Source organism: Diadema antillarum, unplaced genomic scaffold (assembly GCF_040938485.1).
Source record: "Diadema antillarum isolate AM-2024a unplaced genomic scaffold, OU_Dant_1.0 scf00000091, whole genome shotgun sequence".
Classification (NCBI taxonomy): Eukaryota; Metazoa; Echinodermata; class Echinoidea; order Diadematoida; family Diadematidae; genus Diadema; species Diadema antillarum.
In genome coordinates this window covers 2,304,193-2,322,033 of record NW_027270980.1, presented here as the reverse complement: position 1 = coordinate 2,322,033, position 17,841 = coordinate 2,304,193, and the positions used below count along the sequence as shown (strand labels likewise).

The 17,841-nt window shown below is 40.0% G+C and overlaps 1 protein-coding gene across 2 annotated transcripts in view; it reads left to right on the top strand.

Moving 5' to 3' along the window:
- The window catches only part of LOC139718254 (protein Smaug homolog 1-like), a 71,105-nt gene that overhangs the window by 48,608 nt on the left and 4,656 nt on the right, over positions 1-17,841 (top strand). For both annotated transcript variants that reach the window (XM_071629740.1, XM_071629739.1), the window contains exons 8-10: positions 6,947-7,148; positions 9,111-9,318; positions 17,492-17,696. In XM_071629740.1, coding sequence (XP_071485841.1) covers positions 6,947-7,148; positions 9,111-9,318; positions 17,492-17,696 — 615 coding nt within the window. The remainder of the gene's footprint in view (positions 1-6,946; positions 7,149-9,110; positions 9,319-17,491; positions 17,697-17,841) is intronic.

The window sequence follows — 17,841 nt, the reverse complement described above, 5'->3', positions numbered from 1 at the left end:
TTATGATTGTGTGAATGTGTATTTGTGTATGTATGTGTGTATGTGTGTGTGTGTGTGTGTGTGTGTGTGTGTGTGTGTGTCTTTCTGTCAACTCCTAAGAGAGACTGCCATTGTAAAATGCTGGAAAACTGGGACACAGCAATTGTGTCTGAAGGTTACCGAGAAAAAGAAATGTGGAATACACTTTTCCTCCTGGGTCCTTCTTCCTTTGCCTTTGGCTTTGCCTCATCCATTGGTAAAATGGCACAAACACTGCGGGGACCAGTGGGTGTGGTGGTAGTAGTGTTGGTGGTGGAGGAGGAGGAGAGAGGGGGGCTCTTGAGTTAGAGACTTTACGGAATGTATACCATGAAAACTCATTATAATGTATGCACTTGCATTGTATACTTGAAAGATATAGCCCCCGAGAGAAGAGTTGATTGCCCATTTCTTTTCTTTTTTCTGGCATTCAGTAAAAATTGCATTGTTTTGAGGAATGAATTGTCAGTGGTGCAGTATGATTGTTATTCTAAGGCAATGAGAAAGAAGAATGAATTAGAATGAAAATGAATAGAATTAAAGAAATATAAACAAAACATGCTAAAATAAAGCAAAAAACAAAAAGCAAACTATACAACTACATGCAATTTCAAGTCCTTTGAAAGCATTTTTTGTAAAATATATAAAACATATACCTGAGATCATCGCTCAGAATATTTACAGTGAAGAAACTGACACCGGGTATCTATGAGGATTGTACAAATAACAGTTCAACTCGGAGTTTTGATTTATTCCATCTGATTCATAGACTACAATGTATTCATAATGATTTTTGTGGTAGAGTGTGTTTGCGTTATGAAAATACTCGATGATTCCTTTATAAATATTTTTGTTGTTCTACCTCCATCACATGACTTTCTACAGTACCTGCTCAACAAAATACAAATGATGAAAGAAATGAGAGAATGATGAGGAAAAAGTGCTGGAAACAATAAACTTATGTTTCCTGTTTACATACTGGTCTAAATGTTGCAAACATTATGAGAATTATATTCCAGCCCAGATCTGTGTACTCATCCAGTTACCTGGGAAGTTTCAATGCTGGGGTTATTTCTGTAGTTGTGCTTCATATGTGATGACATTGCTGTTATAGAATGTTAAGGGGAGTTGGGAGCATTATTGAACACCAAATATTTTGTGGTTGCTGTCATTGTTGTTGTTGTTGTTGTTTTGTTTTGTTGTTGTATTTTGTTTTGTTTTGTTGTTGTTGTTGTTGTTGTTGTTTGGCTGGGGCACCAAAGGAGCAGAACACATTATGCTTTCAGGCTGTCTGTCTGGTTAAAAATGTATATCAGTATGTTCTCTAAATTAGGTGGAAAGGAAGAAGCGAGGCATTTTTTTTTTTAGCTCACCTGAGCCAAAGGCTCAAGTGAGCTATTGCGATCGCCCTTCGTCCGGCGTCCGTCGTGCGTCGTGCGTCGTGCGTCGTGCGTCGTCCGTCGTCCGTCGTCCGTCGTCCGTCGTCCGTCGTCCGTCGTCCGTCGTCCGTCGTGCGTCGTGCGTAAACTTTTTACATTTTCATCTTCTTCTTGAAAACCCCAAGACCGATTTTCATCAAACTTGGCAGGTAGCATCCCTAGGGGGTTAGGAACTCAATTTGTTAAAATGGGCACCATGCCCCACCCAGGGGGCCCCCAGGGGGGCCCAAACCCCCCAAAATTAAGGAATCTGTAAAAATCTTCTTCTCTAGAACCAGAAGTGATAGAGCTAAGTTAATACTATGAGTTAGTACATTGATGACTGTAGTTTCAAGTTTGTTCATGGCAGAATCAGGGGTGCCCCCCTTGGGACCCAGGGGAGGGGGGGTGGGGAAGGGTTCTAATGGGGCCTAAATTGTACATTTTCATCGTCTTCTTGAGAACCCCATGACCCATTTTCACCAAACTTGGCAGGTAGCATCCCTAGGGGGTTAGGATCTCAATTTTTTAAAATGGGCACCATGCCCCACCCAGGGGGCCCCCAGGGGGCCCAAACCCCCCAAAATTAAGGAATATCCGCAAAAATCTTCTTCTCTAGAACCAGAAGTGATAGAGCTAAGTTAATACTATGAGTTAGTACATTGATGACTGTAATTTCAAGTTTGTTCATGGCAGAATCAGGGGTGCCCCCCTTGGGACCCAGGGGAGGGAGGGGGTGAGGAGGGGTCCTAATGGGGCCTAAATTGTACATTTTTATCTTCTTCTTGAGAACCCCATGACCTATTTTCACCAAACTTGGCAGGTAGCATCCCTAGGGGGTTAGGATCTCAATTTTTTAAAATGGGCACCATGCCCCACCCAGGGGGCCCCCAGGGGTCCCAAATCCCCCAAATGAAGGAATCTTTATAAATCTTCTCTAGAATCAGAAGTTATATATAGAGCTGAGATAATACTATGAGTGAGTACATTAATGACTGTAGTTTCAAGTTTGTTCATAGGAGATCCAGGGGTGCCCCTCTTGGGTAGGGGGGGGGGGGGGGGGGGGGGGTGGCTGGAAGGGTCCAAATGGGGGCCTGAATTGTACATTTTCATCTTCTTCCTGAAAACCTCATGATGGATTTTTGTCAAACTTGGCAGGTAGCATCCCTAGGGGGTTAGGATCTCAATTTATCAAAATGGGCACCATGCCCCACCCAGAGGGCCCCAGGGGGCCCCAATCCCCCCAAATTAAGGAATCTTAAAAAAATTGGGCCCTTATTGTACATTTTCATCTTCTACTTGAGAATGCCTGGTCAAATTTTGGTAGAGCTGTGAATAATTTAGATTAGTGACTGCGTGAAAGGTGAACTTGCGATACTCAGGTGAGCGCTAGACCCGCGGGTCTCTTGTTTCATTATTATTATTATTCATTTGAAAGATTATCAAATGGCTGAAGTCAGTATTAAAATGTGAATATCCCACTGCTTCCACAATAACTTACAGGCTTACTGTCATTTTATCAGGGTTGGTACAAGTCTTGACTGTGTAAGAAAAATTTCAAATTCTTTGGTCTTACAGGTTTCTGTTCGATATAAAAAGTAAAGAACAAAAGCACTTCTTTAAAAAGCAGAAAAGGAATTTTTTTCTAAATACTGTATTGCACTTTGCCATATATTTCAGAGGTCTACAGTGCTTTCATGTGAGCTATTACATTAACTTGTTTGCGGTGTCCAAACAGCCTTTTGCTCCTGAGATGCCGAGTCCTAAACATTGCTCATTGTGCAACAGATCCCCGCCAAAGGCAAAAGAAGAAACTAATATGAAAGGATCTTCCCTGAGAAGTGGCATGATTGGGAGATTGCTTTGCTTTGATTGCAGATGAGGCATATCCTGTCTACACGTAGCTCATGCAGATTCATTCAGTACATACAAACACAGACAGACAGACAGACAGATTGGGGTTCTACATTGTATTATCTCAATCACGACTTTGAAGCCACCACCTCCCCCCCCCCCCCCCACTTTTTTTTTTCTGTTTGATACCCATTAGTCCTAAACTTCCAACTGATACATGAACTAATATTTTCTGACCGGCATTGATAGATCGAGAATATGTTTTTCTCAGTGAGAATGTGACTTCATATTTCTAGTTTGCTTTTTTAAAACAAAGTTCCTTTTTGTTTACCTGTTTTTCAGGGTTTGTTTGTTTGTGGTTTTTTTTTGTTGCATGTTTGTCTCCTTTTTTTTTTGCCTTTGCATCTGAGTATTAATAGATGAAATCGATTATGGTTACTGACATTTAGGTCATAATTCAAATAAGCTGTTTTAAAGCCCTAACCGACCTCAAGTGTATTATTGTTATCATCATTGTCATTATCAAAACGTCTTTTGGACTTGTGACACTTAGGAAACAGAAGTGAAACAGCAATTACGGATGTGGTTTCTCAGAACTTGGGTAGTTGTGGGTTTTCATGTATTGGAAGAGCATTGTACAGTATGTATTCCGCCATCTTTAGAATGCAAAAGACAGGATATACTGTAAAGAATTGATATTAATTTCCTCACATGAGATATTGAGTGGTTGTTCCTGGAGTGACACTTTAATATTGACAGCTCTGCAGCTTGCAGAGTCTTCTTTTTGTTTTGATTTTGTTTTGTTTTTGTTTGTTTTAACATTTTTGCACATGCTTGATACAATTGACAACTCTGTATTACAGTGTAGATAGTGATCTGTTGTGCCAATGCACATGATTGTAGCATGAGTAAGTAACCAAAATTGAAAACTCAATGTCCTTAGGCGGCATTTATAGTAAGCATTGTTTCGGGAATGCGACATCATTTCAAGGGATATGAGGAAGTCTGTCCTGCCATGCCCGTAGTAATCTTCGATGTACATTGTACGTACATCTACGCCAATTCAGAATACTTCCAAGTTTCTCCCCCTCTATCCTCTTTAACCCCCCCACTCTTTTTTTTTTTTTTTTGGTGGAGATTCTTGCTCTTCATTAATGATAATTTCAAGTGTGACTGCACTATTTTCCTGAATTCGCATAGAGTTTGGTCACTTCCTTTTTTAGACCTTCATGGGAGCAGTGCCAAGGCATTGTGGATGTAATGTATTAGCCCAGACTGAATTAATTTTATGAGTTTCCTATCCATGATGCCACGATTCCTTGAGCAACCCCATTCCTACTCTCCCCTCCCCACTTGTCAAGTGTATTTCTGTTTTGTTTTGTTTTTGGGGTTTTTTTTTTTAAGCAGAGACGTGGCATAGAAGAATGTGTGTCGCGCCACGAAAAAAAATATGGATACTGCGAGGCCTGGTGGATTTCGGTTAAACGAAACCGTGACTGATCCGAGTTGGATGTCTCGTGACTGTGTGCAGCCAGTGACCGCATCCAGAGGCTTTCATAACAGGATATAAACATACAGGAATCTAATCCTGAAATCATGGGAACATTTTTGTCCACATATGTTGTTACCACTCAAACATGTACACATCTCCATGATAGTGTGTGGCATTGTTTTCCCTACAAAGATGTTTATCCTCTCATGTGCTACCATGCTTCCCTCTCACTCTCTCTCTCTCTCTCTCTGTATCTGTGTGTGTGTGGGTTTTTGTTTTGTATTGTTTTGTTTTGTTTTTGTGTGTTTTTGTTTGTTTTTGTTTGTTTTTGTTTGTTTTTGTTTGTTTTTGTTTTGTTTTGTTTTTGTTTTGTTTTACAAAGTCCTTGCTTTCTTTCCTCCAGGTATATCTTCCCAGTGCTCAACATTAGCTGTGGCCCAGGGGCCACTAAAAATTCGTGATGGGCTACCAAATTTGCCACTTTTCTTTCTTTCTTTTTTTTAATTACCAATATTGGTAATGCAGCTTATATGGTGCTGTGGCCTTATTGCTGGGGAATTACAGTCCAAGTACCTCGAGTATACTAGCACTGAGAAATTTTTCTCCATTTGATTGATCGTTTGCTCATTGAAGTAGCTGACATTACAGAGCGAAATGTGAAAAATCATGCATGCGGTTTTTCTATGATTTAGCTACCTTGAAAAATATTTTTGACTATGTTACAAAAGAGAAGTTATATTGAGGGTACTGAAATAAAAAAACTATATTATATATCTTTCAATAGAAGGAAAGGTAAACTGTACTGGTGCTACATGGTTTTGAAATACCTCAGCATTAGAGAAGTGTCTGTGTGTCTTTGCGTGTGTACACGTATACAAAGTGTTGTATACAACTGTATGTGTGCTGACTGTATACATTGTATACAAAGTTTATAGTGAAGGAAACATGAATACTTTATATCTTGTCACTGTACTGTGATTTTTACAGGGTGGAAAAATTTTGGATTTGCAAACAACGTCAGTCTGAAAACATCTCATAAAGTAGTAGAATACATAAAATGCATATTCATGTGTTATTTACAGTTTGTAATCTTTGCAAACTTGTGAATGTGTGCAACCAGAATGTGATTACGGATTGTTCTTCTTCTTTTCCTATGTAAGAAATCATGTCTCATCCACTTGTAGATATATTTCTTGGCAGTGTAAATGCATTGTTCCACTCTCCTTTGAACATGTGTGTTTTGATGTAAATACAGTGGCGTTTTGAATATGATCGGTTTAACCCTAAAAAGACTGGGGGGGGGGGCCTAAAAGGCCCCCCTGGGGGGGGGGCCTAAAAGGCCCCCCCAGGCCCCCCCCCCCCGACATTTCGCGCGATTACTCTGCAACACGCAATGCTCTCGCCGCGATGTTCTATGACTTTTTTCTTTCGAGTTTTCCGCACATTTTGACACCAAATTTGTGACACCCGGGGGTACGGTTCTGAAGTTACATAACTTTTTGTACATGCTCGTGAGGCCGAAAATGGCTCAAAAAATGTGATTTTGTGTACAAAGTCAATGCAAATTGAGTTCTTTCACATGGTTCATATAAATATGCTTATTTTTCCTCTCAATGGCTAAGATTAATTTGTTTTAGGAGTATTATGCTTCAAAAAGTGTCTGCCACAAATTTTGTTTAAAAAAACAACAAAAACAAAAGGTCGAAAAAACAAAGAAATACATAAGAAATTCATAAAACAATAAAATAAATAAGAAATTAATTTTGATACCGAATTTTTTTTCAAGTACATTTGCTAAGAATGCCACAAAGAATAATTAGACCAAAAATGAACACTTTTGGAGTTTTATTTAGTGATTTAGATCAAAGAGTCTGATTTCTTGCATGAATTAGCATAATTAATCAAAATAAAGTAAAAGAAGATTATTTAGTAAAATTTGAATATACGATCTTGTAGATTGCATCGCACACTACCATTGTGCAAATTTCCGCGGCGATCGCGCGATCCACGGCCGAGAGCTTAAGGGGGGCCCTTTAGCCCCCCCCCCCCCCCCCCAGTCTTTCGAGCTACCAAAATAGCCCAGTCTTTTTAGGGTTAAGAGACAAATGCCTCTCAGCGACCAGCTACCCACCTTCCTGTCATTCCTCCCCTTTCTGCCTCCCAGTGTGCACCCAGCTCCTGATGTCGCCGCGGCCGCACGAGGAGATCATCACCCAGTACCTCCAGCTTCTGGACAAGTGCTACAACCACGAGGCGTTCACTGCCGCCCAGAAGAGCAAGCTGCTCTCGTGGCGGAAGAACTGCCAAAAGTTCAGCCCGCACCCCTACACGCGCAAAGCCTCCTTGGACAGCAAACAACAGCGCAAGTAAGTAGCATTTTTGGAAGTTGTAGTAGTTGATGTGTGCTATGTGTTATTATTTTTGCAGTGACTGCCACAAAAGCACAAAATGACATACATATACATTGTACTTGACAGCAAGTAAACAAAGTGTTCTCTATAACAACAACTGACAAATTCTGTACTTTTTTCTATCTGCTGTATTTCCAAGTCTTGTGTTTAATTTTTTTTTAATTTGTTGCTCATATTGATTTTCTTATTTTTGACCTACACTTTTCATGAACATACAGTGAAACATTGTCGTACAGAGGTCAGACACAACAAAGCCCTCTTATAACGAGGTGATTTTGCAGCCCCAACTCTCTCTGTTTCATTGTTTTTATACCCAGATATAGTGAGAAACCTGACATAACAAGTTGATTGTCATGGTTTTTTATATCCTTGTTACAACGAGATTCCCCTGTACTATGATATCCTAGATATCCACTAATTTATTGTTGGCTGCATGATTCATGCCCGTTCTTGTATTTTTCCTGGGTCAGCAGCATTTTACCAAACAATGACTTGGATGACTTTGTCTTTCAAAATAAGCTCAAGGTGAATTGTAAAACATAGTTAGTGTCTTGTCACGAGCGGTCTTGTAAGTTGTTCCTCCCCGAAAGTAAAAATTGCGTGCTCTGTCCTTTCTGTGATGATTGTACCCACACACACACACACACACACACACACACATTCAGTACACACTTCACAATACAAAATTATGAGGTAATGCGCACTTTGATGAGGAAGTTGCAAATAAAACAAATTCTCAACTTGTGAGTCATGTGGACATGTTCACCATCATGTACTGATGCATTACAAATTCTACCATGAGGATTTTATTTTAGTCACAAAAGTCTGTGACAGATGATAGTGTTGTATTTTTAGATATGTATTTATTTCTATGTTTTCTTTGTTTCTCAAGTAAATTGGTCTGTGCTGAAATGTCAGAGCATTGGTGCGCTTAACCTTGATAGTGCACAGGGTATCCATAGTCTTGATGATTTAATAAAATTGACACCAAAAAGGGGGGAAAAATGCTCTGTACTATTCGTTTTTGTTGTACAGTGTATGTTATATTTTAGGTTTCATTTAGCAAACTTACGAATAGTTGCTCACTGACATTGCATCAACAGCTTTGTGTCAAGAGAGACAGGTTCTTATGTCAGCAACTGTAATACAGTATACACTAATGTATGATTGGCATTATTATAGACATGAAAGTGAGAGAGATACTACAGCTTTTTGCATCTGTGTCATATAGTGCATATTATGCACATTTTGTGCATTGACGGTGTTGATAGAAAGGTTTTGGAGGTGGAAAGTTTCGTTGGGTGGAAGAGATAATTGTACAAACAGGAAACAGTGCAGCATTCATTCTATTCTGGAAATGTTAGTCATTGAGATCCTGTAGTGGGTTGCCATTTGCTCTCAAGGTAAATCATCAAAAGTTTTACCAAAACCATTTTGATATTGTTGGATGAGGCTGCAGTGATGACCCTAAGGGTGAAGCAGATTGAAAATTCATTGTTCCAGTATTTAACCACACTGTCACAGAATGTGTAAAGTTAAAGGTTAAAGACCCCCAAATAAGAGAAGCCATATTAGTAATAGAATTAATAGTAGAACACTTACACGTTGCATTCATGTCAGGATCACGGTAGGTTATATTTTGGCATATTGTTAGATTCGCAAATAGTACCCGACTCGCAAAATTCACAAAAATAAAACCCCCACAAAATATATGACATATATGTGGGACTGTATTGGATGCTTATTAGTAGTTATTGTGTTAGGTTGAAGTTGCATTAACTCAAAGAATTGCATTTCCATCGTGAAAAAACAAAAAGGGGATGGAAACAAAAGAACATGAGTCTCACTGACAACTGTGAGATTCATGACACATAGGCAATGTACCAGTACTAAAGATAGCATTTTCTCTTACTGCAGCTGGAGCCACTACCCAACAGCCTTCCGTGAGCACACTACCCCAAGCTCAGGGGTGGCCGTCGGTGTGCGGAGACCGGTCGGCGGGCAGCCGTACGGCCAACTGACACAGCCCCACCTCAACCCCTTACTGTCCATGAACAGCCTGTGCAGCACTAGCCCTGTCTACAGGCAAACCCCTGGCAGCAACATGTATCTCCACCACAGACAGGTATGGAACAGGGAGGGGGCGGGGAGGAGGGGGGGGGGGGGGGTCAGTCAAAACAGAAGGGAGAAATGGTCTTCTTCTAGCCAGGTGCCAAGGCCAATGTTTGTTTTCAAGTGAGGTGTGCCCGAGTTCAATTCCCTGACAAAATGAGACCAGCCATGATGCCATAGATTCAATTAACTGTGCTGCAGTCACGGTGGAGACTGTACCCATTTCGGTGATGTGTACAGATTCTGCAGATGCTAGGCTCACAGGCTCACAACTTTTCCATTACAGTGGTCACTGCTTAATCGGGAGGGGTCGGGAGACAAGTTTTTCTCCGATTTAAGCAGGGCTCCCGCTCAAGCAATGGCTGATATTGGCTCATGCAAACCACACAACATGAAGCCCAGTATGTGGACATTACACAAAACCATTTACAGGTTTTAAACCCACTGATATCCACAGCAATAAGCACACAATATCATGGGCTATGACACGCAGACACAAAACGCGGGCAAAAAGGACACAGAAGTCTGATTGATGCATTACCTAAACAAATCTTCATATTGATTCACAAAGTAACCGTTTTCAGAGTTCACAGTACATTATATGAAGTAACGATGCCTATGACCCTGCCAATGCAGAGAAAGAGGCAGCACTGCCAACTTGAACATGTTTCAGTCACACCATTCAAGGTAAAGCAACATGCACATTATGGCACTTAATGAGTAACAAAGACATTTTTCCCATATTCAACCTGCCTTCTTACGCTGTCTGTCACACACCCCCGTTCACAAACACACGCACACTGCACATACAGATGCACAAAGAGGTAGAGTATGGGCCGCGTGTGGGTAAGGTGACTCTCCATTCTTGCACTGAAGGGGTGGTATAAAGTGGAAGTACATTCGAGAATAGATGCTGACGATGCTCGATATGACCACCAGCACTAGGTCCTACTGTGCATGATTAGACTGTGCAATCGGCAAAATCTATCTGGGGTTGGTTTGAAAATAACTATTCTGGTAGAGAAATGAAATTTCTATTATTATTTCTAAGTACTTACTTTCATTTTTAGACATTAGTGATGGACAAAGGAAGTGTTTCAGCCAAAATTTGTCCAGATTACAGCAGTGAAAAGGTTTCCAATTAAGCGGTGACATGTAAAAAGTTGTTACTTTGAATTTTTGTTTTATGTGAGCTACCTGCTAAAGTACATATATTCCAATGCCTCCCGTGCTTTGATTTCTGGGATGAATGGCAACAAACTTCTTTTTAGCTTAGATTTGTCCATCATGGCCAAAGAATGAATGGCCCAAAATAAAAAAATTAAGAAAGGGGGGGGGGGGAGGGGGAGAAGGAAGAAATGGAGAAGCAGAACAAGAAAATTTGATAGACTTTTGCTTCAACAGAAGACAATCTAAGAAGCTTTCCTGGGTTGGCAAGGTATAAGGTAGGGGTTTGTGTGTGTGTTCGTGTGTTTTGTAAGTACAGCTTTTGAGCAAATTTATATTTTCTTCGCTTATCCTAGACAGGTGAGTGTGGGCTTGTGTGGTGAGTAACCAGAGGTTAGAACTTGAACAAGTGTGTTCTGCCCCGTGGATTAGTCAAGGGACCAAAACCAGCGCCATTTCCTTCAGTTACCAGGGTTTAGATGGGCGCACCTGCCAAAACCTCTTTGCCATTAAATGATATGAAGAGTCACTCTTATTTCCAAACAAGGAAAAAAAAAATCATGAGAGGGGAGTCCATCACTTAGGATCATACCCCTTCAACAAATTAAGGTTCCAAATTGCAAAATGTAATATTCCGCAGTCATTATTACTCTATTATCCAGTGATTCTGAGGTCAAGGGAAGACAATTATTCAGTAGCATGAATCAACTTTGAAAAATCCAGACTGTAGAAATTTAAGCATGAACAGCCAGAACTGGAATAGTTCCTTAAAGGGAAGATAAACCCCAAGAACAATGTGGATTGAGTGAAAGCAGCAACATTATTAGAACACATCAGTGAAAGTTTGAAGAAAATCGGACAATCGATGCAAAAGTTATGAATTTTTAAAGTTTTGATGTTGGAACCGCTGGATGAGGAGACTACTGGAGGTTATGACGTATGAGTGGACAACAATACCAAGAAAATATAAAGAAAAAACTACAAAAATCAATTTTTCATGAAAATTACAAATTCCATCAACTTGATATTGACATATGTTAAGGGTAGCAATTATTCCCCCTGCTTTCTGAAAGCGGTTGGTCCACTGCTCTTTCATAATTCTAGAAAAGTGAATTTTTGTTGAATTTCCTTTATATTTTCTTTGTATTGTTGTCCACTCATACATCATATCCTCTAGTAGTCTCCTCATCCAGCGGTTCCAACACCAAAACTTTAAAAATTCATAACTTTTGCATCGATTGTCCGATTTTCCTCAAACTTTCACTGATGTGTTCTACTAATGTTGCTGCTTTCACTCAATCCACATTGCTCTTTGGGTTTACCTTCCCTTTAATGATTTACTGCTTACAACATATTTTTCATGGATTTTTGTTTTCTTATTCTAGTTGCCTAATATTCACAAAATTTACATCACAAAATGTTGCATCCCCTGACATGTAGGTAATGTTTATTGTCTTTAGGTGGGAAGTATCGATGACAGTATCTACTCTTTTAAGATGTTTCTTTCTTTTTTTTGGGGGGGGGGGGTATGCTGATTGCTAGCAGTCTTCTCCATATTCTTATTATTGGCTGCTTTCAATGCTTTTATGCCTTGAGAATCTATCAGTTGTATTTGTGAAAATCATAACTCTCTCATAATATCCATTTCGCAGTGTGATCATCATTTGTTTGGGTCTTTTATTTTGTGTGTATGTCCATATGTAATGTCTTTCAAGCATCATATTCTGCAAATCCCATCAGAAGTGCTGATAGTGATTTGCAAACCAGGATTTTGACACCCCTAGTGACCTCGTGTAGTACAGACATGTAATAGTGAGAAGTGGTCCAAGCATCAACATGCGGCTTTAGTAATAAGAGGTTTCATGGGCGTTTTAAACTGGGCTGTCATTTAATGTGCAGACCAATGATGCAAAACAAAGCCGTACTTCCTCATTTTAGGAGAAGGTCAGCGTCCACAAGAAACTTGCCAGCTTTGTTTGCAAACTTACTTGCGATTGCAGGGTCGCATGTTTTGCTAAAAGAACGCATACGTGTACATGGTTGTGCTGGAACTGACAGTCATGTAACCTACTCAGTATTCAAGATCAGACATCTTGTAAATACTTGCATCTATCAGTGTCAGAGAAAGAAGACTGTTTGGATGTTGTGATCCAAAGTGGATTACATCATGGCTGCTGTGAAGTAAAGAGAATAAAATCTACGCAAAGAAAGAGAATCCTGCTTATGGAGGGAACAGACCCGAGTTAAATGATGACCAAAACTTTGAATGCTTTTCAGAAAATACAGTTTGATCTCTCTTTATTCTGTCTGTGTTTTTATTGCTGTGTATTCAGATTTAGGTTGTTGCAACCTCTCTTTGGCAGTTGCTCTGATAAAGTTTATATGAAATGGGGGGAAAAAAAAACCATCAAGACAGTCATACAGCAGAGATAACTCTAACATGATTTTGGCCAAGCATTTCTCAGTAGTGCTGCCTAACAGAAAATGAAGTAGTCTGAGTGCGTCCTTGTATTATCCTCTTATTGGGGTCCAAGCCCCACTTGATTACCATCAAGGCTGCCTCATTCGCCACATCTCAGCCGCAAGTAGCCCCAGGCAACTCTTGTTGATGACAAACAGGTGACATTGGCAGTCACATGACTTCCGTGGGCTGTCATGTGACAAGCGTGTCTCTCCAAGATGGAGGAGCTGCCCACGTGGCATGAGTCATGGCAGCAGGGCGGGGCGGCGCTTCCTTAGCTCAGGGAGGGTCTGCCATGTATGGAGAGGTTTCACTGTTGAAAGTACTAGATTCCTTGGAAAGGGGTGTTCAAAGGGGTTCTTTGAAGAGCAAGAGTGCCTTTTGCATCATTTACCTAAGACATTGTGTGCCACGATTGCACACCCTACTTGATGGACAGCTTGCCAACTTTGCATATTTACTCAAACACACAGCTGTGCACAAACCGATCGATAAATCACAATATGCCACCGTACATTGAGAGCATCACTTGCGATTCTATTCCTCACACATAAAGCTTGTGGTGTGTGGTGACTGAATACAGTGTAGCATTGTTTCACAGGGATTTTTCAAGTAGATTCTTATTTTCTGTTGAAGTTGTGTCTTCAAAAAGTCATGCCTCCTCCAAGACCTATTCCTGAAAGTGTGTGCAATCATGACGAAGGTTACAATTTTGTGTGCCTGTTTTAGGGTTAGGTTTTGAATACAGGCCATTTGCAAGAAATATAGCCATAACTTTGTCAGAAAATTCACATTGCAGCCAAAGCTTGCAATTTTGTCCACAACTTTGCTGTACTAGCATTTCTAGCATAAACACTCTCAAAAAAAAAGTCATTAATTGCGGTCTCAGAATAGTGTTTGGTGTGGCACACATGGCACATAGAGCCATCATGTAGGAGGCCCATTTATCCATAAGTGCTGGAAGATACATAAAATGTTCATAAGGATAGAAAGAAATCGCCTAGGACTATTCTTTTCTCATATCAAGTAAGCAGTGGCTGTCTATACATTCAGCTGTATCATACATGTAACAAGTCAGATATGATACGCTGCCCTCTAGCAAATTTTGTCTTCAAAGTTGAGAAAATTTTTGAAGAGGACTACTTCCCCTTTTTATATTTTTGCTCGTCAAACCTCTGATGAATATGAACCTCTGCCACATCTTCCTCACTACTATTTTGTTCTCAGCTGAAATGTGGCAATCCTCTGACAATGGTACCTGGTGCTTCCATTGTACATGTACCTTACAAAATACAAGGTACAAGTGTATATTGTTGAATCGTTGAAATGATTAGTCTTTGATTATCATGTAATCTGTGATGGCTAGACTTTGAACCTAGCTCATCAGCATTTAATATCCTGGTTGATAAATTTTCAGGAATAATTGTGGTTCAGGTAATAACAAATTTGCAATCAATTGTGGGGTGCCACTATTGTCTTGTGTGTACAGTGATAATTATTTGACAGAGCCTTTGCTGATGCAACAACAGATTAGCCTTTCTCCATCAAGACCCACCCCCCCCCCATCACCACCACTTTAGGAAACTAGATTGCTATAATATATTTTCCTAAACATGTGGGAGAGAGGGCAATCACTGAGACAATGTGGAGCAGGTGTTGTTTGGACTTTCCACTACTTTTTCAGGTTATTTAAGGAAAAAAAAAAGAGGAAGGGAAAAAAAGGAATGACAAGATGGATTTGTCATTGCTTTGTTTATGGCTAGGAAGAAAAAATGACTTATCACCTCTGAGGATGCTGGAAATTGTGGTTTGGAATGACAAATGGTGCGTGAGGTTTTGGGTTGTCAACCAACAAAGTTGCCTTGAGGTTGCCTCCAGTTTGCAAGATCCAACGCCATTTGAATTTAAAGAAAAGCCCCCCAGCCCCAGAGAGTACATTTTGTTGTTGTTGCAATTTCTTCATCAGGATTAATTCATTAGTCTGCAAGATCTGCAGAAGTTTAAATAGTTTACCAAGCACTTCACAACACTGTGACATGTGATGGTGTCAGTATTGTAAATATAGGACAAACAGGCATCTTGCCATCACTTGTTCATGTCTGCTCATTGTAGCCTTGAGAACTTAAAGCCAAGGTTTTCAATGTGTTGTTTATTTCTGCCACTCATTTTTGCTGACTTTCCAAAAACAAACACAAGATTTCAGGGGAAAACTAGCCCTTCAGAGCATGTTTTGGCATTATTGTTGTTGCTATTGTTTTATGCATTAGGATGAGGGTGGGAGAGGTGAATTATTTTTAGGGTATGATGGCTGAATTTCTATAGTCATAAATTCATAATGGTATATATTTTTGTCTGTACATGAAAAATAAAGTATGCTTCAGAGAAGCATTATAATTATCGCCTCACAAGAAAGAGAAATGGCGTGAAAGAAGGATTTGATCGGACTAGGGGACAGTCCACATTTTCTTAAAGCAGGGGATGGTACCACTGTGAACTCAGATGACTATGTATGACAGGAAGCCAACAGGGGGCCACCTTCTATATTTGAGGGTGAAACGGGAAGTGGGCCTTACGATGTACGGCCGGCACATGATCGGCGTACTCCACGGGTCATCAAACTTTTTTTTTTCCCCTGTGGTGTTGCATGGAAGTGGAACTTGGTTGGTGGCTTTCAGTGATGAGTATCTCGCCGATTTCCTCTTTGTTTATGAAGTAGGGGTTGCAATATGAGTAATGATGCCCATTTATGTCCGATCTGTGTCAGTTCCTTTGGTGCTAGCAAAAGGCTTCAATCCCATCCACATTTCCGTGGGTTGAGATTGTCGGCTTGCTGGTAGCCTGCAAATTTCCCTGTTCCTGGAATAATGAAAGTCTTGGTGTATCTACATCTGAAGGGGTGTGTGTGGGTAAATCACGACCAAAATAATGTAATGTACACATATAAAGATTGACCACTTTCCTGCAGTTGTAAACACATTCATTATGTTGATGCTGTATGACAATGCAAGTTTTTAAAAGTAGAATGAAGTGAAATAGAAAGTGGGAGATGGGGGATGGGTATCTATCTCTCATCTCATTTGGACTCTTTTGTAAAAGAATTGCCCACAGAAACATACTTCAATGACTTGAAACATGAATCTTATGCAGTGATGAGTCTTATAGAGATGAAGGAATGAGATTAGAGGTGGAATTTATGGATGCAGTTCTGACCTTTGTGGCTAACGTGAAGTCACTGACTTTTGATAACGTTTCTTGGAGGGATATGATCCCTTTTCCCTGTCTCTGATGTTGCTGATATAAAAACATATGATTGCAAATTGCATGGAACAAAAGAAGTATAAAGGGATGAATGAGATCCAGGGATTTTTTACAATGTTGGGGTCTTCCCAAGATGGCTCGTTTGGCGATGATATACGTGATAGGTATTTTTGTGCACTTCCTAACATTTCAGTAGCTCGTGTATAACCATAGAGCTATTGTGTAAAAAGACAAATAAGCGAAAAGTTGTTTTTTCCTATAGATGTGAATTTCACTTTCCATACTTTCCCTGCTCTGTCAAAATACAAGTCTATTTCTTTAAACAGAGAGACATTTATTTTCATAAAGTTCTGTTCTGCGAAATGTACATTCTTTGAAGTTTTAATTGCTTTTGCTTTCTTTTCTTTGAATCTAACAGGAAAAATAAGACATTAGTATGCAATTAATCACTTTCAGATGCTAGATTTGTTTTTCATGTTGTTTCACTTTGATCTGTCATTTTGATTATTTATCTAATATTCAGAAGAGACTGTTTTTTTCTCTTTTTTTCCTTTTTTCTCTATCTATCTATCTTGTCTATCTATCTATGTATCCATTGATCTGTTATGAGGTGTATTTGATATCTTTGTTGAGTTTATCAAATTGATTCAATACATGTGTATTCATGTCTTATGAATCTCATAAATATCATGTGTAGTCTAAGCAGGAAAGGTCATGGCAAGAAGACTGCATGAAGACGAATGATTATAAACATGACACTTTTAATAGCAAGGAAACAAGCTTGCATAGTCATCAGTCCCAGACAAATGTAGAATAGCTCTTTTGTAGCTGGCATAATCTCCATCTCACTTTTTTTTTCTTTCTTTCATAGTGACTTTCTTAGAGCATATGATTCAAAATGCAGCAGACTTGCACAAATAACATTCATAGGAGGTGTGTCAGAAATTTGGAAGTTTTTCACCTCCAAAATGAGGTACACGGGTGTTGCATTTCTAGACGACAAAGCTAGGCTGTAACCAGGAATTCCGAGAATCATAGAATCCTGAGACTTTACAATACTCGTCTGACAGTGGTCAATAAATCACCCTCTTCAACATTATGATAGTATCTTACTTGTTAAGATTATGTTATAGTGCAAGAATGTCTACAAAAAGGTTTACAAGGTACTGTCAGCCACGGGAGTAAGTATAGCAAATATATATTCATGGCTTTGCCCAATTTCCAGTGTACAAAAATTGTGTACCTGCAAGCCCGTCCCTCAAAAAATGGTTGTCTTTTTTCTTCTATTCTGTTTGTATAGTCCCTCGGAGGCAATGCCCACTCCATGGTGCAGCGAACCAAGTCGGCGCCCAACCGACGGTCATCCCAGCCTACTCCGCCCACCTATTCACCCCAGCACCCACCCCTGACCAGGGTGGAGACACCCCTCCACAGCCTAGGAGAGCCCGACATCACCGACAGACTGGAGAGGTTATGCAGGAGTGTCACCGAGCACGCCCTAGGAGGTACGAGGAGGCCCCTTTGCTATTCCCCTTTAATTCATTCCACTTTTAGCTGTTGTCCATTAAAGTGTTGTCTGTCAGGATCAGTCCTTGATATAGACGAAAAGTTCATAAGGTTATATATTAAACGCTACTTATGTAGCATCAC